The sequence below is a fragment of the Pararge aegeria genome, chromosome 18, assembly GCF_905163445.1.
Source record: "Pararge aegeria chromosome 18, ilParAegt1.1, whole genome shotgun sequence".
Taxonomy (NCBI): Eukaryota; Metazoa; Arthropoda; class Insecta; order Lepidoptera; family Nymphalidae; genus Pararge; species Pararge aegeria.
The window spans coordinates 11,158,628-11,180,202 of NC_053197.1; the positions used below are offsets into that span (position 1 = coordinate 11,158,628).

The window sequence follows — 21,575 nt, forward strand, 5'->3', positions numbered from 1 at the left end:
AGGCATCTAGACTCAAAGCTCTATTCCTCTCTCTCTCTCATAGGAGAGAGGGAAATAGCATTCCAATTTTACTTTTATCATAGGGAGGAAGGAAATTGGTCCATTAGTGGGACATGATGATGCGGATGACACCGGCATGCTTCAGACTTAAATTTGATATTAAAAGCTTTCTGTAAAAAAATCTGGCTATCCGTAAAGGTCATATTTAGGTGTAATTTAGGTTGCAGAGCTCAGGCTTACCTTAAGTTAACAATGCTGTATATACTTAAATATTACCGGACTTTTTTTGGTAACGATTAAGAGGTCTCCATAATGTTTTCGAAGGCGGCCAAGACGGCTTATGATCTTTATTTCTCAAAAGAATTGCAAAAATTGTCTTAGAGCAAAACGTTAAACTTAAAACTATTACATGTTGAGAGCGTACACTGTATAAAGGTATAGGTAGACTTTTTTGCTGCATACATTACCTACCTGACAAAATATATCCCACCCAAGCAAGCAAATAAAAACCAATAACAAAATCCCCGAATCATGTTACAAATTTACAATGCCCGTAAAGAATTCGACAATTTAAGGCAGCATTAGATTCACCAAAATTACTAAATTATTCGCTTTTTATGCAAGGACTAATCGCACGGATAAAGTTAAGATAATTATCTTTGCAAAAAGATTGCACCGGCATGCCTTTTAGTATATAAAAGATGTGAGGTAAGGACGAGGAACACAAGGCAAGGAAGCTGTGCAGGCGTGGGTTGTGTAATATAGAAAATATAATTGAACATAAACAATGACGTCATCGGTGAACTTTGTGCTTGTGGTCTTTGGACTGGTGGCTGTGAGTTTGAGGAGCGCCCATGGTGTAAGTAATTCCTTATGTTTTTAGAGTACTAAAACCTAAGTGTTCCGTAGTTTGTAGTTGAAATTATGTGTGTTTGCTGACGAACTCCCTGGCGTAGCGGGAAGCGGTCTCGTGTTCGAGCCCTGACAGTGGCAATTTTGGAATTCATAATTTCTGAGCTTTCTCTGGTTTTGTGGCAGTTTACGGCCGTGTCAAATGATCACCTTATCAAACGTGACACAGACGTGTCGCTAAGCGATTTAGCGTACCGGTACAATGTTGCGTAGAAACTGATTAACGGTATAGGTTTCATATATCTGCCATACCCCTTACTGGTTAGCCCTACCATGCTAGACTGCATCATCACTCACCAACAGGTGAGGTTGCAGTCAAGAGGATATGCTATACATCGAAGGATTACTACTTCGATGATTGCCTGCCCGTTAGAACAAGAGGCTTTTTTCGATTCCGTACAGTGAAGCCGAGAAATGCTGGTTTACTCCATTTTTGTTTATTTATTTGCAGATTGATCTCAAAAACGAAAATAACTAGTAATTTCTTTATGTACAACCTACCATAATACTGTACATAAACAAAGATGTTTACCTACTGTTAATACGGATTCATATCAAAGTTTAATACAGCCCATAAAAAATCTGGGGTTTGGTTGTAGGTAGTTGGGTAGTTGCGATATCAAGTTCTGAAGTGAAATATTTATTAAAGAACCTAAAGCAGATTGTTAAAATATAATTTATTAAAAAAACGCTGAGGCGGTTAAATATTTAATTATTAATTTAAACAATAAGCTTTTTCCGAAGTTCGCTAAACGCAGTGCGCAAATCCGAATCGAACTTTGGTTGCTTACGGTTTGAGGAGTAAAGTTAAAATTAATATCTTATTTGACTATTTTTAGGCCAACCCGGGAATCGAGCCCAGGACGTCATGGTCCGTAGTTGAACAGGCAAACGAATAAATAACAAGCATTTTGCTTATACAACAATATTATACAACAATATATTTGCCTTTTTATCTCTCTTCTGGCAACTATCGTTATCATAGTACTTGATTTTATATACAAAGTTAATGCAAAAATCATTATAAAGGATCCACAAAGACTAATATAATGAAAAAATTTATAATCAGACGTTGAGAATAATTTTAAATTCAAAATTCTTTCTAAAAGTTGAAATTACCTAATATGATTTTACTTATTATTATATATTACCATTTTTATATTCCATTTAAAGTTGGCGATGGACTGCGATCTCTGTAGCCTTAGTACAAGATTTGGTCGATCGCAATCGAGGAGTCGTTTTCAAGTATTTAACCCTGCATGATCAAAGTAAAATGGACTGAATGTCACTCGTTTTAGTATCGCAAATCTCGCACTTCTGATTTTTATTTTACTAATGTATTGCAAAAAGCCCTAGCTGGAAAATTGTAGGCAAATTTGAGCTTTAAAAGAATACTTATAAGATCCATTTTACTACGATGTTCAAGTGTTTCCATACTTATGTGTTTGAAAACGACTCCTAGATTGCAAGTGAACATCTTGTACTAAGTAAGGGTGCTCATGATAGGTGACGGTTCTTGGACAGAATTGCATCTTTCTCCTATAAGACAAGAGGCATTTGCCCAGTGTTGGGTCATTAGTATGGTATAATATGACAAGGTAATGAGAATAAAGCAGGAATGAACTAACGAATTTCTTAAAATTAAATTTCAGACGTTGTCAGACGAAGAGAGGACTAAGATCCATGCTGCACTGATTCCTTTTGTTGCGGAATGCAGCAAGGAATACGGTGTGTCTGAGGAGAACATCAAGGAAGCGAAGGAGTCTGGGCAACTTGGCAAAATTGACCCATGCCTGATGGCCTGTGTATTCCAGAAAATTAAATTGGTAAGACCAAACTTAACTAGCAGGAATGATTCTAGGCAAAGGAGAATCCAGTTGCAAAAGTTAAGGCCACAACTTCGCATCCAACCCGTGCATGTAACGACCAACCAGCATCGGTACTGTTTTAGTTTTTACATTCATCCTTGTGGATAATCATAGCTCAAATAAAAGAATAAAATTAATCCCATATAAATTAGTACGAGAAAACCGAGGAAAATTTGGGAGGTAGGTACTTAGGAGGTACATAGGAGGAAAGGTGGCACCAAATATCTCCATGACTTGAAATTTGTCGTTATACCTTGCAGGTCTCTTTTTTTTTAAGAACATGTGAAGTAAAATTTTGGATGGCGATAAAATTTATTATGTATTTCTTGCACTACGATTGTCTGTTACCTCCTGGTTATTCTTCTTCATTTTCCTTATTTCTTACGCTATTACCGATTGTTGTTATTGCACTGGCCATTTAAACAGTGAGTATTATTTATTGAAGATAGTAAAATTGTTTACAACAAAAACTAAACTTTTGATTATCATCAACCCATTACCGACCAACTACAAGACATCTCCACCACTCATGTGAGGGTTGGTAGACTTCACATGCCTTTGAGAACTTTATGAAGAATTCTCAGGCATGCAGATTTCTCACGATGCTTTCCATCATCGTTGTTTTTGATAACCATGCATTTTCTAAATCCAAATTGGCTTCCCGAAAGGATTCCGCTGTGATAACCATAAGGAACTCACCGCACGTAATAAATACAATATTATTAAAGGCAAACATTACTTCTCTAAACTGGAAGACAATCTGTTCTTTTGGTTTTGGCATATTTGTAACTACCGACCGCCTTGGGAAACATGCATATTTGTTTAAAACAAATCTTTTATTTTAGATCGACGAAAAGGGCTTGTTCGATTCTAACGCAGCTGTGGAACTAGTTCAAAAGTATATATCTAGCGAAGATGACCAATCGAAACTTGTTGAAATCATTGAAAAATGCAAATCAGGTAACTGTTTTAATATATTTACTTTAATTTTCATTCATCAGTGATAAGGTATAGAAAGCTAGTTGGCAAGATGTAATAGAAGACTACCACTACACTAAAACACTACATTAAAAGTATAACATATACTATATTTGGAGAAATTATTGTATTTACAAATACTATAAATGTATGTTTTAGTTTTAACAGACTAACATATGTAACCTAGAAAAGAAAATTGAGAACCCTCATAGAAATGACTTGAAATTGCTATAGTATTATTATCCTATGATAATATTTTTATGCTATTGCCATAGCAATTGGTGAAACTATTTGACCTTAAATGTGAACACAGATGATGTTATGGTTGTCACTGCAAACTTTTTATGATAACTTTGATTTACATTTTTCTGTAAATAAGTTGTGGAATGAAAACTAATATCCCATCGGTTTATAAGCATTTCCAAAGTTATGTATCTCATTTATAGTTATATTTTATATTTTTCCACTATGCATACATTCTGAATCCGTGTGTTAGTCAAAATTGTAATCGATAGATTCATCTAAATTTTTCGCAACATGATAAGGTCCTATGAGATATTTGATTGCTTCAAACGCACATCCGTATGAAAAGTTAGAGGTACGTGCCGGGGATTATACGTGGTCCTCCCGATAGTGGATCTGATGTCCTAACCACTAGCCTACAACCGCTTTTCTAATAAATAATTACATTTTCCAGTTAACGACGAAGAGGTCAGCGATGGAGAAAAGGGCTGTGAAAGGGCAAGACTTCTTTTTGAGTGCTCCATCCCATTCAAAGATGCGGTATGCTAATTTTAATAAATTCTTTAAAACAGCTGTTATCAATTTAAATGTACCTCAGAGGAGAAGCCAGATGTTATGAAAATACTTGATCTTGAATTGTTCTACGAGGTGTTCTGTTTAGTTTGAAATTACCTTTTTTTAAATTTCTCTTTGATGTGATTTTGCCAGATGCGCGTCCTCTTATGTGAGACAACAAACACAGACCTCTACTCATATATCTCTAGAATAAGTAGAATAAATAAAAGAATTATTAAAATTACTTCGAGAAACAAGATGGAAATCATTGAATTGCGCACGCAATTTTTGACTGTTACTTATACAATTATTTTTTGTTGCAGTTCGTCAAATCCCGCCGCTAAGACGACATCTATGATTCGAACTATTTGTACTCAAGACCCTTTTTTGACCTACGTACTGTGGTTTTAATTGTTCCTTGATATTGTTATTACTAAAATAAAGCAAAGTTATTATTGAAATATATTTCTTTTTATTTTACATTGGTAAGATTATAATAGTAAAAATAACAGCATTTCATGAAATAAATATTTGTCTAAAGAATAATAATAATAATTATTACTATGATGAAACAGTAAAGTTTTAATACAGGGTAATCTTCTGTAGGATTTGCAGAAATTAGCAAATCAGAAGTTTGATGAGCGTACAAAAAGTGATTGCAGTTAATGATCAAATCACAAAAAAGCTATTTAAACAAAAGTGTGCATATTGCCAGTAATTATACTGATCTGTTTCCTTTTAACCCCGTTCTTGAAGACAACAATGAAAACGTAACACACAGTAGGTATAATAGTAAGAGAGGCTCATGAAAATCCCATGTAAAAAACTGTACACTGATTCATTTTATAAATCTAAGTGGGGGCTGCTCAGGTCGTGCTACGTATATCTTTATTTAAAGATCAATTCCAAACTGAAAAAAAGATATTCTCAGGATTAAGAATAAAAATTATTATGTAAGTGCAATTATGTACAGCAATATTATTTGAATCTCACCTGCGATGCATTTTCTATCATGCATTTGTAGGCTTTCAAAGCCCGTTCACAACCCTTTTCACCGTCATCAACTGGTTCAGAGTTAACTTAAAGAGAAAAAAAATAACAACATTGAAATGGTGAATGAATCACCATTAAAGTAAGTGATATTTAAATTGCTTAAATTAAAAGCGAAAAATTAGAGTCTTTCTGAAAGTGAGACTGAAGTTTTTAAGGCTATCACCACTTCCGCTTTGCAAATATTACCTTTAGTAATTTATTTACCTGCTGAACATGAATGGAGATAATCGTGAATAATGTTCAATTCTTCTTTATCGTTGAATATTTTTGCAGCGAGTTCAAGGGCCGTTTCTTTTTGAAGCATACCAGCATCATCTAGCTAAATTAATTAACATATATATATATATAACTAAATTGGTTTATAATAGTGATAAAATAGTGCCAATTCTATTGTACGTCAATCTCTAAGTAAATTGATTAATCTAAAAATGTACTATTCCATTCGATGAAAATAAACCACTAAAAACCAACAATTCAGTTTACTTTATTTCAGTTTACAACAGAATTTGCACCTTCGAACTAATAATTTTAAATCCACAATAACTTATCCATAAGGGATTATAGATATCTAAATAATATTGAGATGCTGGTAAAAATGTGCAGGAAAGCTATAAGTATATTTGATTTATACTTACAACTCCTACTTTCTTCATGATACACGCTAAAAAGCAAGGCGCATTCTCTCCGGAGGGAAGTTTTTTTTCTCTTAGATCGCTTATATCACTTTCGGAAATTTCATATTCTTCCATACATTCCATACCCAGTTCTTCAAAATGTTTATGAATCTTTGCCCTTTGTTCGGGAGTCATTGCCTGAAAGTTTTTAGAATTACGATGTCAATTAGTTAGGTACTTGTTATCTTAATGCAGTTACATATTTCAACAAGCAAAATCGTTATTAGATTGCAATAAAGGATTTCCGTATTTGACAATACTTACGAATGCTTCGAATAACATTAAATTCAAAAAGAATGCACCAGCCAAAATTATGAAACGCGACATTTTGAAATACACCAAACGAGCTCCTCAATTCCACAATTTCTGTTAATTTTGATCGAGCTGCGAATTTATATAGAGGACAAACTACTACTAATTCGAGTAATAACATACTAAGCAAGATTGTCATGCAATTTAATAAGTACATACAATTGAATTTTGGTAACTAATGAGAATGAAATGACAAGCAACTTTATTAACACTTGAAATCCTAACCATCTAGTAACTAAATATTTTGTAATAATATTAAATCCACTTAAATTGTCACTAAATATATTATTAATTAGATTAATATTTATTTATTAATTTAAAAAGAGAAAAAAATAGTTGTGTCCGGTGCCATTACAGCCATAATTTACTTAATAATTAACTAAAATTTGCACACGTTTTTACTATCTTTTTCGCAAAGACTCAATTTTGTCCAATTATTGTGCGAAATACGAGTATGACAAAAAAGTTATGTTACTTTTTAATTAAATTTTTTTGTTTTTCTTTAATCAGCTGCACATGTGGCAAGAGTCATTCTCTTCTCCCAAGACATGAAATATCCTGGATCAAATGTAGTTTAAGTAAAAATAGTTCTTTTGATCGAATAACATTGATTTGAATTTGAAATATATCTTTAACCACCCAGGTTTTCGTTATTTCTAACTTAACAATAGTGTTTGAAATGAAAGCAGTTACCAAATTTCTATTTATACGCAACACTAAATTAGGGAAATAATTTAACACTTTGCTAAACTGTTGATGACGCAAACATTGCAACAGAGGAGTTATACCTTCTATTATTTAGTTATACCTTCTTTTATAGCATTTATTGCTGCACAAATAAGGGTCAATCTTCTATGATATCACATTGTAAATTGTTTCTATTGTACTTCTACAAATTGGAGCATGTGTGATCACAGCTATTAGTTTGTATATATAAATGATTATTGCAGTCTATTTACACATTTTCACTTTAAGTAACGTTCAAAAGGTGTTGTACAAAATGTTTAGCAAAAAAATATTGTTATATTACTTCGTCATTTTAAAGCTTGTATACGTGAGTACCTGTATATACATGGCAATGTATCTAATGCAAATAAATAGGATATAATTTTATAAGTGGTCAAAATCAAAACTTTCGTTATTAGCCGACATTTCATTTCGTATTGCAGTGACTCGCTTTGGTCTAGGAAAAAGCCCACAATAAATGGATATTCCTTTTTTTATTACCATCTCATCGTTTCGCTTAACGTAATGTTAGCAACCTAGTTAGAGCAATAATTTATATCCAAGCACTCGGATCGTTGTAATAATTGTTTATGGGCATTTTAACTAAATACTTTTAAAACAATAAATGAAAATGATAAATATTATAGGCAGCAAACTCTGATGATTTGATGGAAGAATTCGTGCGGATGCTCATGGATTGTACCAAAGAGTACCCCATGACCGGAGATGACATAGAGCAATTAAAAAATCGGCAACTACCGGATAATGAGAATATGAGATGCCTTTTCGCTTGCGCCTACAAATCATCGGGAATGGTAAGTAGATTGATGATAGCTCGAAAGTGAAAGTCAATGCCAAAAATATCTTTATTCAAGTAGACTATAGATGGCGTACGCATCAAAAGTGCCATCTTTACCCTAGACCAAAATAGGTCTGATTGTGAGGTGAGATGATTGTGATAACCATATTCGTAAACTTAAAATTAAAGCTACGGGGATGCCAAACGAGCCCTAAGAAGAAGCCTACAACAAACTTAGCCGGGTTAAATTAGACATTAGCTTTTCTTTCTAAGAAAGTTAAACCCTGGCTTTTTTAGTTAACACTGAGCTTGTTTTCACTTGTCTTCTAATGTAAACCATCTGTTCATTTCTTTGTTCAAAAAAACAAGTGCGATAAAATAAATAAAAACAAATAAAATAAAAAGTGACTATTACTTACTCGTATTACAATTTTATTTAGATGCCCCCTAATAACTTACATTCAAACTGTAATAAGAACGCGCAAAAGTCTGGAAATATTCTGGAAATACCTCTACCACCGGTCTTCAAAGAACAATGGTGAACTCCCATACATCAAATGATTAAAATATGCTACGACAATATACGCATCGCCAGTTTCGCCACCTAGCCGCAATGTAAGCGTGTTATGGGTACTTAGTTGACTGATTAATAATTTTAATTCTTATAAAATACAGATAAACACCCACAGACACTGAAACACATTCATGCTCCTCACAAAAACATTTCCAAGATGTGGGAATCGAGCCCACGACCTTGGACTCAGGGTCACTGCCCACGGCGCCAAACGGCCTTTGAGAGATTAGACAAAAAACACCAGATATACTCCAGTTTTTGAGAAAGTTTATTGGCACATAAAAATCATACCTACTATAACCCTAAGTGAAGCATTCGAACTTTTTATAATAAAAACGAGCCACTGTGGGTGGGGGATATTATGTAGATACTAATAGCGAAAGAAATTTTATATAAGCAGCTTATCCTCGTCCAACACGCGGACGAAGACGGGAGAAACCGCTAGTGGTAACAATAAAATTGCACACAAATAGCAGCACCTACTAATATTCTATTTCTCATTGATATATCTGATGGTACCTCGGCTAGGTCAATGTAAATAGCTGCAATTACACGGTCCGACTGTAAACACAAGGACATTTGATTGTCAATTTTATACATTGTCCGGAAATGGCTTTTGGGTTCCTCTATGGTTTTATAAATTCTTTTTAACATACTTAAGTCCTCGTACGCTTATCCTATCCTATCCTACTAATATTATAAATGCGTAAGTTTGTATGGATGGACGTCTCATAAACAAATCACATGCACACTTCTCAGGATAGCGCAAATTGAACTGAACTTCGTTCTAGAATGCACCGTGGCTGAGTGTCTGTGTGTGCGTTGTGGCGCCCGCCATTCTTCACGTGTTTTGTTTATGGAGGTATTCCATTTTACCCACTACTTCCAGCTTGTCCTCCCTTCCCCTAAATTAAAAACGCACATAACTCCGAAAAGCCATTGGTGCGTGCCGAAGCTCGAACTCGTTCTCCACGTAAGTAAAGCCGATGCCTAACCCACTAGGCTATCACCAATACCTGTTTATTGTGTGAACTTCTTTATTGATATAAGGATTTACTTTGTAGATGGATGATCAAGGGATGCTCTCAGTCGAAGGGGCCAATAATCGTGCCGAGGAATATTTGGCTGATGACCCTGAAAAGTTGGCTAAGGCCAGAGATTTTACTGATGCATGCAAGAGTGGTATGTTATTAGGAGGAATACCATTTCATGAAACTGCGATGATAAACAGCAACCGACGCTTATTCCAATGCTTATGGTTTGGCATTCTTTTTGAGGGAAATTTACCGACATAAGGAGCAATGAGTTACTTTGAAATATACTTTTCCTTTGATAATCATGATCGTCATCATCATTTGTAGTCTATTAATTTCTTGTTACTGGTCGTAGGTGTTTTCTTTTATTCCGTGTGAGGCTCCCCTGTCCTGACAGGGATTTAGAGCTTGGAAACTCCATGATACTAAAAGGTAGGTTGGCGGAATAATGGCTGATGACGGATTAATGGCCTAGTTTTCAACAGCATTAATTTTCAACATTTGCCTGTACAGGGAATTTCTTCACCCAAAAATTTTTAGGCTCGGTCCGGGAATCGAACTCTGGTTCTGCAGCATGTTTAGGTATTGAACGTTCCTGTCTACTCGACCAATGAGGAGACATTTAAGTGTGAGATTTGCGCCCCGTTCTTGCTACTTCAGCTTAGCAACTAATAATTATTGAGCTAAAAGTAGGTCATTCGATGTTTTCATCACGTCGAGATGCTCCGAGCATAGCCCTCTCAATCGTCCACTTCTTCATAGAAGTCGTTTTAGCAGGATACCGACTGTGTGCTACAATATTTTATTTTGTTTCAGTTAATGACGTAGAAGTTTCGGATGGTGAAAAAGGTTGCGAAAGAGCTGCTCTTATCTTCAAATGCAGTGTCGACAAAGCTTCAGAGGTTTATTTTCTTTTCCTTCTATTTCTTTCTTTTATCCATACCTATTTGCATAAGCAGCAGAGAGAGGATTTTTCTGGGATATTATTTCTATAGTTATAATTGATGGACCAAGCAAATGGTAGTAAGTGGGAAACCATGGCCTATAAAAAGGGCAACACTTCGAAGGGCATGAAAGAAACACGTCCTATAAATTACCACTCCGTATCCTCAACCTGAGCCGTAGGTTTTAAGCCTAAAGTGCTTGTAACTAAATCGGCAACCACGCCCTTCAGACCGGAACATAGCAATGCTGCTTGGCATTATGACATAATCATGGCGACAGTATTTCCCAGGACGAGATTCGTGATAAAAAGATAAGGAGTTTCCAAGTTCGATTCCCAGCATTTGAGAATTGATAATTTCTGATTTTTCTCTGGTCATGTCTGGTGGGGGGCTCCGGCCATAGATAGTTACCATCCTACCGACGTGCCACTAGCGTTCCGGTACGATATCGCGTAGAAACCGATTAGGAGTATGGTTTAAATATAACTGGCATACTCTCTAACAGGTCCCTTACAATTTACCGGTGAGACTACAGTCAAGAGTACTTGTAGTGGAATAAAAAAAACAAAACGTCGAAATTATCGATCACCTGATCCCCAAAATAAGTATATAAACAATTTATATACATAACCAAAATTAGGTCCATCACAATGTCGTCAGACATTGTGATGGACCTAATTCATAAGAAATAAATTCTAACAATAAAAATTTGATTGACAACCTTCTTGAAAGTTGGTTTAAAAATATATTATTTTTTCTTTATTTCAGTTTGGCTTCGAGGTATAACTACTCTATCGACCTGTTATAAGTAAATAGAATATAGAGAACCAACGTACTGACGCAATACGTAAAGAACCAAAGAGAGTAAATTGGTTTAGTAATTTTGTTAAAATTATAAATAAGTAGGCGTATTTTTAATGCAATTATATTTAATTTGCGTAAACTTTTTAATATAATTCTGTACTAACATGAATAGTTTTAAATGAATTATTTTGATGCGTAAATAATAAATATTTCAATTGGCAATAATGTAGACCATTTTATCCACCGATAGGTATTATTAACATATATTATTATTTTTAAATAAAATAATTGCTAAACAATTGATGTTTTATTTGATCCTATTTTTGATATCAAGTCAATTACATGTTTATCTATATAAATCCATGTTCGCAATAACATTTATTCAGTAAGCACACGTACCTACTTTTATATATATATTGGAAATAGGAAAAATATTGCGAAAGCAGCTGAAGAAGTGGAATAAAATATAAACCAAAATGAAAAAGTTTTATATGTATTTCATCTTCGCAATATGTGGATATGCGTCTGTAAGTACCTACCTAATTTCCGTTTCATGAAAATTTTCCTTTTTTTATATAGGGTACCCAAAAGGTACTTCTGGGTAGAAAACTTCAGATAGGTTAATAGGCATGAAATATTTTTTCATCATAGTGTTTTGAGTAGTTTATAGAAAAAGAAAAACTAAAATCTTCGTTAAATAAAAAATTATTTTGACGTTAAGATACGTTTAATAATAAAGGGAGAAGTGCAATACCATTCATTTTTTTCATAATACTGTTTTGAGTAGTTTATAGAAAACGAAAAACTAAAATTCTTCGTTAGATAAAAATTATTTTGAAGTTTTGATACGTTTATTAATAAGGGGAGAAGTGTATATTGATTAAAAATCTCCTAAACTTATTTGTATTTTATGTGGTTGCATAACTTGGTAAACTGAAATCTATTCTAGGATACTATCTATCCCGAAAGACCTATTATTATGGTAAATACATGGTTTGTTTTTCTTTCTCACCAAAATTTTCAATTTTAAACGGATAAATAAGTCATTGTGTAATAAGTGTTGTATTGTTTTAAGTTAATATGATTTGTAACCGTAAATTCTGTTAAACGTAGGCTATGACTGACGAGGAGGTAATGGTAAGAATGGCAAAGTATCTCATGATATGTGCAAAAGGCAAGTCCGTGGGTATGGCGGATTTATTAAAACTGCAGCAGCTGGAAGTGCCGACAAATCCAGAGGTTAAATGCGTTCTCGCATGTGCTTACAAACACTTTGGAACTGTAAGTATTTCATTTTCAAGGCTGAGGTTTGGGAATGATAGAACTTAGGTCTTCTAAAACTAAAAGATAAAACTAATAAAATAAACATTGGATTAAATTTTGAAATGAACATAAGACAGTCATTTGATATCACTAAGTAGTCAAAAACGCTTATAATTGAAACTTAAGGCTTATCCTCCCTTCTTTAAAGAGGAATGCTATATCTTTGACGAAGCTTGGTTTAGTGTTCTTTCTCAAAAAATTATACGAATTTATATTGGGCCGAAGTGCAATATTTGCAGCCGTTATATTCGTTCGCGCAATGGCTTATGTAGATACAAAAAAGTGTCGCTTGTACAGTGTTTGAATCGTCTCTCAAGACGTACAGGCCAATCATGATGATCCTCCCTTCTGCACTCTGTTATCCTATTTCTCAGGTTTCCGGGAGTTAGGTTCAGCTAAGAAAGCGACAAGGCGTGCACAAGTTCTTCCTTCTAAATTTCTTTTACTTATAAATTAAAACAATGTCTGCCTTTCTTTAGCTCGAAGCATAGCGCATTAGCGTGCTAAGTTCCTTATCTACTACGTATTACGTTTGCTAATGATAAAAAATATTTGATGAGTAACAGTGTGCTGCCGAAAAGGGCTGGCACGTTATTTTTAATATAACCCAGGTCCAAAAGAAAAATTTGAGTTAAAAGTACAATATAAGATGTACAAAAGTACATAAAAAATATATAAAAATATATTTGAAAACCGGGTGATGTGGTTTTTTTATTTGATTTGATTAACTTTGCGTGGGTAAGTTACTTACATTAGCTATTTTACAACGAACTATTAAATTATATATTGTAGTTAGTTCTTATAAAGTTTTAATAAGTTATATGAATATATTTTGAAATATAGAAACGGCTCATACTGGTTAGCGTGCCTATGTTACCATAATCTTATGATTCTTGTAGCTGAAGGACGATGGGAAGTTTGATATAGAAACGAGCTATAAGTTTGCCGAGGAATGCAAAGAAGGAGACGAGAAGAGGCTAGAGAACGGAAAAAAACTGGCTGATATTTGCATAAAGGGTATGCATGATTTCAATTATAAAGTGCAGTCAACACCAAGTTATATTTAATTTTGACAAACTTTTATTATATTATTACTCTATATTTGTACACCACATTAAGTAAAAGATATATACAAGAAAACAGAAACTTAAAAATGGAAGTAGTATACAAAAGGCGGCCGTATCGCTTAGTAGCATTCTCTGCCAGGCAACCTTAGAAACTTTGTCGTTATTAACGTGCTAAAGAAAAGGACACGGATTCTTTCCAATCTTTTTGTATGTTGTTAATAAGTTCACATTAACTGTTCATTGGTCGTCCTCATCATCAGCGTTATTAATACCTCACTGAAGCAGTGATGGCTAGCCTAGACCCAAAAATAAGGGCCAGGCCTAGGCCCAAGCCCAAAAATTTTATCTGCCAATTATATCTCAGAATTACTTTGGGGCTAGATGGCGATGTGTGTATTGTCGTAGTACTCGTACCTACTTATTTATTTATTTATTAAAAATATAAATAAATATTCACTGATAAGCGAGAAAATTGACTAGTCCAGTTGCCAAAGCCCGGTATCAGGAAATTGGAGAACTTCTTACACTTATATTATTTGGAGATTATTTCCCGTGCACCCGCTCTAGGAGATTGGATGTAACTGTGGGAGAAGATAAATATTTTGTTAAAATATCTCCTGCCCATCCTTACTGTGGTGGTTAAAAATCTCTCTTTATGAGTGGGAGATATGTACAGTATTGAGGAATTTGCTAGTTCTCGAATGAGAACATTGAGTTACTCACCAGTAACTCTATGTTCTCATTCGAGTTCAGTAAAGTACTCCAACATTAAGGAAACGATTAGCGATAATTACCAGGATAGCAGGCTAACATGCATTGCTGTGATTCATGGATCGAAAAAAACCTCAACTAAATCTGGACTAAATTGGTCCTGAAAATTTAGTGTAAGTACGACAATTCAATGCCTAACAATTTGTGGCCTTAATTACTGCAATCAAACTCAGGATATTTTAATTCTTATAACTAACACGCTTAACGCTTTTTGTCTGGTGGTATGGTGGGAGGCTTCGGCCGTGGCTTGTTACCCCCTGCCGACAAAGACGTGCCGCTAAGTGATTGTTTCGGTACGATGTCGCGTAGAAACCGATTAGGGGTATGGGTTTTACGGTTAGCAGGTAGTCCTAACAGGCGAGCTCGTTACCATCTTAGATGCATCATCACTTACCAGCAGGTAAAAATGCAGTCAAGGGTTAACTTGTTGTGGAATAAATGAATATGTAATTTTTGTATTCACTCTTGTTTATTGCTTTTGTCCATAGTTAACGATGAGAAAGTGAGTGATGGAGACAAGGGGTGCGAAAGGGCTACCCTGATGTACAAGTGCATGATAAACAACGCTCCAAAGGTAACTGAGTACTATCTTTTAGTTTTGGTTAAAGTTCAAACTAGTACCTAGTAGTACATCACACTACTAGTAATTCAAATTAAGGTTTTTGTAAAATGATTTTTTTACTTTTTTTTAGCTCGGCTTCAAGGTGCAACTCGAGCCAGAAAAACTAGGTGAAGTTCTGAAAATTTGAGTAACTACACCCATAATGATACTTGTAAAATATACTTTGAAGAAGGACAGTTTGTGGTGCTCTGCTTTATCTCTTCTTTAATATTGTGGTGTGAATAATAAATAATGTTGAATTCAAACTTTTGTTAAAATATTAAATATTACCTACCTATTTTTTAAATAACTTATTACTTGGCTATCCTTAAGTCACTTGTAATTTTTATGGTAATATACCGAAGTATCTTTTCTCAGTTCCTTAAAAAAAATGAGTAACCTGCACTAAAACTTTTACCGGCGCCATCTACTGGCTACCCCGAAAACTATGTGACGCGAACGTTTCATTGTTTTATTCGTGTAGCAGTTGGTAGTGATGGTATGATCAAAGCTCCAACAAGTTAGTTAGAAATAGGTCTCAGAGATGGCAGCAGTCATACATTTTTAAACAATATTTTTCAAACTTTGTGTAGGTATTCAATTATTTCTAAACTTAAATTAAACATAACGTGGACATATACATTCATACGTACTACAACATAACGTAAGTAGGAGATATGTATCTACCACTTACTGAACTAGAAACGGTTATGTACATATATATATATTTCGGTACGTATTTACCTGTGTAATTGTACCTTGTAGATTATTACTCTATGTTGAATATTAAATGAAAAAATATATATTAATAGACAAATAAAAATTTTGTATCATCGAAAAGAAGCACCTGATTAAATGCCATAATTGGCTCTCAATTGTATTACTATTAAATTAATTTGACACCGTAAATGTAAAGAAATACCTCTCGATGTTAAAGATTGAATTCTTTCGCGGTAAGAATAATTGATTATTCTAAGCTTTGTCTGAAAAAGTAAATACTATGTCAGCTTTACTCTAGATGAAAATGTCCGATTAACAATCTTCATAATATCCACTTACACACACTAGTACAAGAATCTTTAACGCATGATTCACACATTGATCGAACCAGGTTTTTCTACACCCTGCGCAAGAGCAAGTACGCACACAGAGAAAGGTCAATAGGCGTCAGCCGACCAACTTCATTCAAAGTGGTGTCTGTGATCGGCCCATTCGTGTTTCACTTCCAACTTCACTCGTTTATAATCGAATCGGTCTCATTGATGACGTTTCGTGCAATAGCAAACATGAGTTTTGTTTTGTCAATATAACGTTTATAACTGTTGTGTTAGTGGGTCCGTGTAGTGTTTACATTTTCACAATGATTTATTGCATAGTTTTGTTGTAATAAAAATGTCAGTGAAATATTTTGTGGTTCGTTGGTGAAGTTATTGTTGTCTTTCCTCAGTGTTTGTGTATTATGGTGATAAAAACATCGCGATCTTGAACTACCGGTTAGTATACGATAACTATTAATACTAATCCAGTTTTGTCAATACGATTTTACTTAGTATCAATAACGTCTCTTCTTTGGGAAAAGTTAATTTCGATTAATATAAAACTATAAGTTGGTATAAATTTTTTATTAAACCACGTAATCAAGCTTAGTTTCCATAATTTAATCAAATTTACTTTTAATCGGTATTGGTACAAAATTAATTTCATCTAATTCATTGCTTTCTTCGCTTAACGGAGAATAAGAACTAATCGATGATTCAGTTGTGGGATTTCTTTTAGACGTTATCCGTTGTGTTGTACTTAATTCATTTATTTTAGCTTTTCTATGCTCAGGTTTAGTTTTACTTGACTTTTTGTTGTTTCCAGTTTTTATGGAAGCGACATTCCGCTTGATTAGTGGTCTCCATTCCGTAATTTCCGTGCTAAATTCGGGGCCGGTAATTTCTTCAGTGTTTCTGCGTCGCCGTTTTCCGGACGCAACTCCTAGTTGCAAAAGAATTGGATTGCTAACCAAAGCGGCTGCGGCGCCGAGCAGTGCAATTCCTGCAATTGGCCACAATACTGCTTTGGCAGCTAATGCCTGCAAATAATATAACTTTAATAGACTACTAGTGGTCCGCCAGCGCTACTTTGTTTGCCTGGCTCCTAAATTAAGCTATTTTATGAGATAGATATTTAAAACATGTGTTTCTCGATTTTGGTCGGTTTTAACTAAAAAACTTTGATCCTCTATTAAGCCTTTTTGAGGTTGGAATTTTTCATAATGCCTAAAGCATGTAGACAACCTAAATGCAAACCTAAATACAAAATAAAATAAAGGTTTTTCAAAAAAATTACGTCTCTTTAAGCCCTTTGCGGTTAAATTGAAAAAAATAACCTTCCCTATAACTATGGGCTAAGCAATGCAATGCAAATAGATTTTTGAAATCCAACTGGATGTCACATAGATTAGCGCGTTCAATCAAAAAAATAAACAAACTCTTGTGCTTTATTATACGATGATTTCAGTATATGAATAGTATATGGATACTTACCTATCTAGGTAAGAGCCTATATCATTTACTAACTCTGATTAACTGGGTTGTCAAGTGGGCGAAGTTAATTCAGTCAATAGGTAGGTACCTATTGATCAATATCCCTTGCATAGCAAGTACCTCTTAAGGTTTGAGTGGGATATCTGTAGGTGTTAAGGGATTTGTGTGTCGACAAATCATACCTAATACACAGGTATTAGTAACCATATTTTGGTCACTATTAGGTTAAGAAATAACATTTAATTTATAAGAACTTTTTTAAAGTGTGTATTTCTATGTTTACCCTCTGAAGTAACATGAAATAAAAAAACTTCAAAAAGAACAAAAATCGACTTATTGATAAAGGAGATTGAGTGATTTTGTTTGTATATTGACCAAGGGAACATTATGGATATTGTTTATTATTAGTAGATACTTTTAAGGATATATTATTTCTCCTCATTCCATACTGTCTGAGCAAAGTAAATTGACTTTAAAAAGCAACATTAGTTTGAATAATAAGCATTGGAATTTTGAAGACGCCTTTATTTAGATTTTCTCCATCTTCTTCAAGCCTCAAAATAACTTACATGATTGTAGTGTTTATGATGGCCCAGATAGTTTCCACCGTAATGCCCATAATGGTGATTAAAATCGTGATTATCATAGCCGTGGTGATGTGATTCAGGCAAATGGAAGTCGTAACCGTAGTTTATATGTGGATATTCCTCGTAGTCTTGTAGGGCAAAGCCTGTAATTTTTTAATAACACCACGTTTACATGGTTAACCAGAATTCATCTACATACACCAAGCCAACATGAGTAAACGATTGTTGAATGAATGAATGAATGAATACACTTTTATTGTACACCACATAAACATAACAAATTAACAGTAAAAATTTAACAAAAGGTATACAATTTGGCGGCATTATCGCTACATAGCGATCTCTTCCAGGCAACCAAAGGCGTTAAAAACAGCTCAAGAAGAGAGGTAGGTGGTGCATTTAACTGTACTGTTTAACTGATTGTTATATGGTCAGGATATTTTTTTCCATTTATTCAACATTACTTGTGTCCGGATGTTTATAAGCTGTTTATCTGTCCGTCGTCGGTTCAAAAAGTACCGTCATACTATTGTGGTATTTGTAGCACATGCTTTGTTGAGTTCAAAGAGAATGGAAATATTAGTCATATTTGGAACACTTGAGTAGTTGTCTGCTGAGTTTCTTGATTTCAAATTTATCCTTAATCACAAAAAAAGTTAATTTAATTACGTTAGTTTGATCCAATTCGCAAAATTCTACGACCTTTTTTATATAAATCTTTCATGTGCGTGACATGGAAGATTTAAACACTGTCTATCACTGAATAACTCACTTAAGTTACGATCAGCGTGGAGGGTTAAATGATCATAATATGCTTATTCCATGTCACTGATAATAAGCCCGCAAAGTCCGGGGCACGGAGGTGAACATCTATTCACTAAGAATTTCTTGCCACAAAAAACCCATTTTCTAACAATTACTGGCCGGATCCGCGAATTGAACTTAGGATCTCGTGAAACTTGCTAACTACTAGGCCAAATAAGCAATTTCTTATGCAGCATTGAAATTTGATTCATGTTGCAATGTCCCGTCAGCCTCTAAGTTAGAAATTTTATCTATACCTACCCGTGTCTAGATTAAACAAACAAGTGGTATAACTATGATAATAATATTATCTCTAGCAATATGCATACTAAAAAATTGAAATTTTTAATCTTAGAATTAATAGATTTGGATGGAAGAAGGGGTTACTTTGCCATGATATACCTACAACAAAAATTAAGCTCAATATGCGAGATGACTTTATAGTGTTTTTTAACAATTGTTCACTGTAAAGTCAATATCTCCTGAGAATGCTCCGGTGACCGAGCGAATCGTGCGTATAGTGTACATTGCCGAAGATCTGTTTGGTGTGGAATACAAAGATTGAAGTAATTATAAATAACACCGTACAGATTCTCCTGCTTTTCGCGGAGTATACCAAATTTAGAATAGAATAGAATAGAAAAACGTAATTGCAACACAACACAATAGGAAAAATACAAGGAAAACAGTAAAAGTACTTAGTGCTAGGGTGCAAAGGCGGCCTTATCACTAAAAGTGATCTTTTAAAGGCAACCTGAGCGTACGAAGCCGATAAAAGTGGAAAGTGGATGGTACATAAAGTATGTTACAAAAAATAAAATAAACTTACATGAACATACATACTACATTTACATATTAACTACACAAATACCGATATAAATTTATATATACTATAATAGATATATATGATGTATATTTATGCTATTATAAACTTGCATAATACTCAATTACATAGATAAGTAATAAAGTAAAATTTAGCTTGATATTGTTTTTATCAAATGTTTGCTAATTGTTTGATCGTATCGATATGAGCTGAAAAAACCAGCTCTTAACCCCAAATTCGCATAAAACTTCTTGCCATTAAGTCATTTTTGGTACATTTTTATTACTTATTGGATTTCTTTATGTCTCTTTTGATGCATAGAGAACACTTGTTATAAGGGATAATATATTTAACACGGTAATTGAAGCGGCTGCTTGTTAGTTTATAATTAGGAGCGTTATAAAGCAGCTGTCGATAATCAGCGGAATGGACAAACCGACAAAGCAGTAAAATCTTCATTTTATATCATTGATAATTATAATTTGAATGAAATTAGAAATCTTTAGTTTCCCTTAGCGTAGGTAGTTGAATTAACCACAGGAATTAACATAGAGTAGATACATACATAACACAGTTACTACTCATATAAAGATTGTTGTTCACTTATTCACTGATTTAAGTCCCTAGATACATCAAGTTTTTAAGCGTATAGTGGTTAGGTAAATAAGAATCCAATAATGTTTAAAAAGAAAGCTTTACATGTAAAACGAATTTGGGTTATAATATAATTTATAGCTAAATACCTGGATGGTCTCTGCTAATAAATCCTCGGCCATAGCTTGAGCTGGACTGTTTGTTATCGGGAACATCCTAAAAGTAGAAATAGTAAAAGTTTTATTAATAATTTATATGCTATCAACAATTAAAAGTAGGCGAACTTTTTATTTCAAGTAAGATTACCTTTCCTAAATAATAATAATAAATATACTACGACAATACACACATCGCCATCTAGCCCCAAAAGTAAGCGTAGCTTGTGTTATGGGTACTAACATAGCTGATGGCTATTTTTTTATGAATATAATATACATAAATACTTATAATATACAGATAAACACCCAGACACTGAATAACATTCATGTTAAAAAAAGATAGATAGATATATAGACAGATGAAGTCTTTATTGCACAAATCACATCATGGATATCTTAACAGCAAAGAAAAAAAATGCGCAAAAGCGGTCTGGTCGCTTTAAGCGATCTCCATGGGCAACCCTCGATGGAAGAATTAAGTTAGGGATAGTTATGATCGCAATGGTTCGTGATTGTCTGTCACATGCCCTCCATTAGCTGAAATATCATATAGTTTTAGTAACAGTTCCGTAAATTTAGCAAATCTTTTGAAAAAATAATTCTGTAAGTTAGGTACGTGCCAATCGTCGTCACCGTTCATTCAAAAGCGTTACTATATTCTCGAATATAATGTTCCCATTTAAGGGTAAGTTTTCAGTCCCCAGACAGTCTAACTCATTTCGCAGAGTCGACAGGTATCAAGCAATGGTCAAAATTTTGAACCTGAAGATTACCTGATTAAGATTGAGCGATGAATAAAGACGTTTTATTTTACCTTATCAACTCAAGTATATAATTAAT

At 34.0% G+C, this 21,575-nt stretch overlaps 4 protein-coding genes across 4 annotated transcripts in view; 3 read left to right on the forward strand and 1 right to left on the reverse strand.

The window, feature by feature from the left end:
• The first annotated feature begins 729 nt into the window (after positions 1–729).
• On the forward strand, positions 730–11,473 carry LOC120631389. The gene is made up of 8 exons (XM_039900929.1): positions 730–859; positions 2,565–2,738; positions 3,626–3,740; positions 4,456–4,541; positions 7,969–8,136; positions 9,759–9,876; positions 10,545–10,630; positions 11,441–11,473. The coding sequence occupies exons 1-8, from the start codon at positions 788–790 to the stop codon at positions 11,456–11,458; spliced, it is 837 nt and encodes a 278-aa protein (XP_039756863.1). The 5' UTR covers positions 730–787; the 3' UTR covers positions 11,459–11,473.
• On the reverse strand, positions 5,449–6,418 carry LOC120631387 (general odorant-binding protein 19d-like). The gene is made up of 4 exons (XM_039900927.1): positions 6,245–6,418; positions 5,814–5,928; positions 5,550–5,635; positions 5,449–5,466 (listed from the first exon to the last, which is right to left on the reverse strand). Exons 1-4 carry the CDS (start codon positions 6,416–6,418, stop codon positions 5,449–5,451), a joined length of 393 nt encoding a protein of 130 aa, XP_039756861.1.
• A 1,146-nt stretch (positions 11,474–12,619) lies between the features above and the next one.
• LOC120631761 lies at positions 12,620–15,386 on the forward strand. Its single transcript, XM_039901439.1, has 4 exons — positions 12,620–12,757; positions 13,699–13,816; positions 15,126–15,211; positions 15,330–15,386. The coding sequence occupies exons 1-4, from the start codon at positions 12,620–12,622 to the stop codon at positions 15,384–15,386; spliced, it is 399 nt and encodes a 132-aa protein (XP_039757373.1).
• Positions 15,387–16,461: 1,075 nt separating this feature from the next.
• LOC120631343 (protein sprint) overlaps positions 16,462–21,575 on the forward strand; it is a 283,580-nt gene continuing 278,466 nt past the window's right edge. The window contains exon 1 of the mRNA XM_039900843.1: positions 16,462–16,731. The gene's annotated coding sequence lies outside the window, so the exon portion shown is untranslated. The remainder of the gene's footprint in view (positions 16,732–21,575) is intronic.

Bases quoted from the DNA above. Each gene is read 5' to 3' on its own strand.
- LOC120631761 (XM_039901439.1), top strand. From the start codon at position 12,620: ATGGCAAAGTATCTCATGATATGTGCAAAAGGCAAGTCCGTGGGTATG. The intron at 12,758-13,698 runs GTAAGTATTTCA...TGATTCTTGTAG, and splicing joins CTTACAAACACTTTGGAACT to CTGAAGGACGATGGGAAGTT. The intron at 13,817-15,125 runs GTATGCATGATT...TTTTGTCCATAG, and splicing joins GGCTGATATTTGCATAAAGG to TTAACGATGAGAAAGTGAGT.
- LOC120631389 (XM_039900929.1), top strand. From the start codon at position 788: ATGACGTCATCGGTGAACTTTGTGCTTGTGGTCTTTGGACTGGTGGCT. The intron at 860-2,564 runs GTAAGTAATTCC...ATTAAATTTCAG, and splicing joins GTTTGAGGAGCGCCCATGGT to ACGTTGTCAGACGAAGAGAG. The intron at 8,137-9,758 runs GTAAGTAGATTG...TTTACTTTGTAG, and splicing joins CCTACAAATCATCGGGAATG to ATGGATGATCAAGGGATGCT.
- LOC120631387 (XM_039900927.1), bottom strand. From the start codon at position 6,418: ATGACTCCCGAACAAAGGGCAAAGATTCATAAACATTTTGAAGAACTG. The intron at 5,929-6,244 runs GTAAGTATAAAT...TAATTAATTTAG, and splicing joins TCATGAAGAAAGTAGGAGTT to CTAGATGATGCTGGTATGCT. The intron at 5,636-5,813 runs GTAAATAAATTA...TTTCTCTTTAAG, and splicing joins TCTCCATTCATGTTCAGCAG to TTAACTCTGAACCAGTTGAT.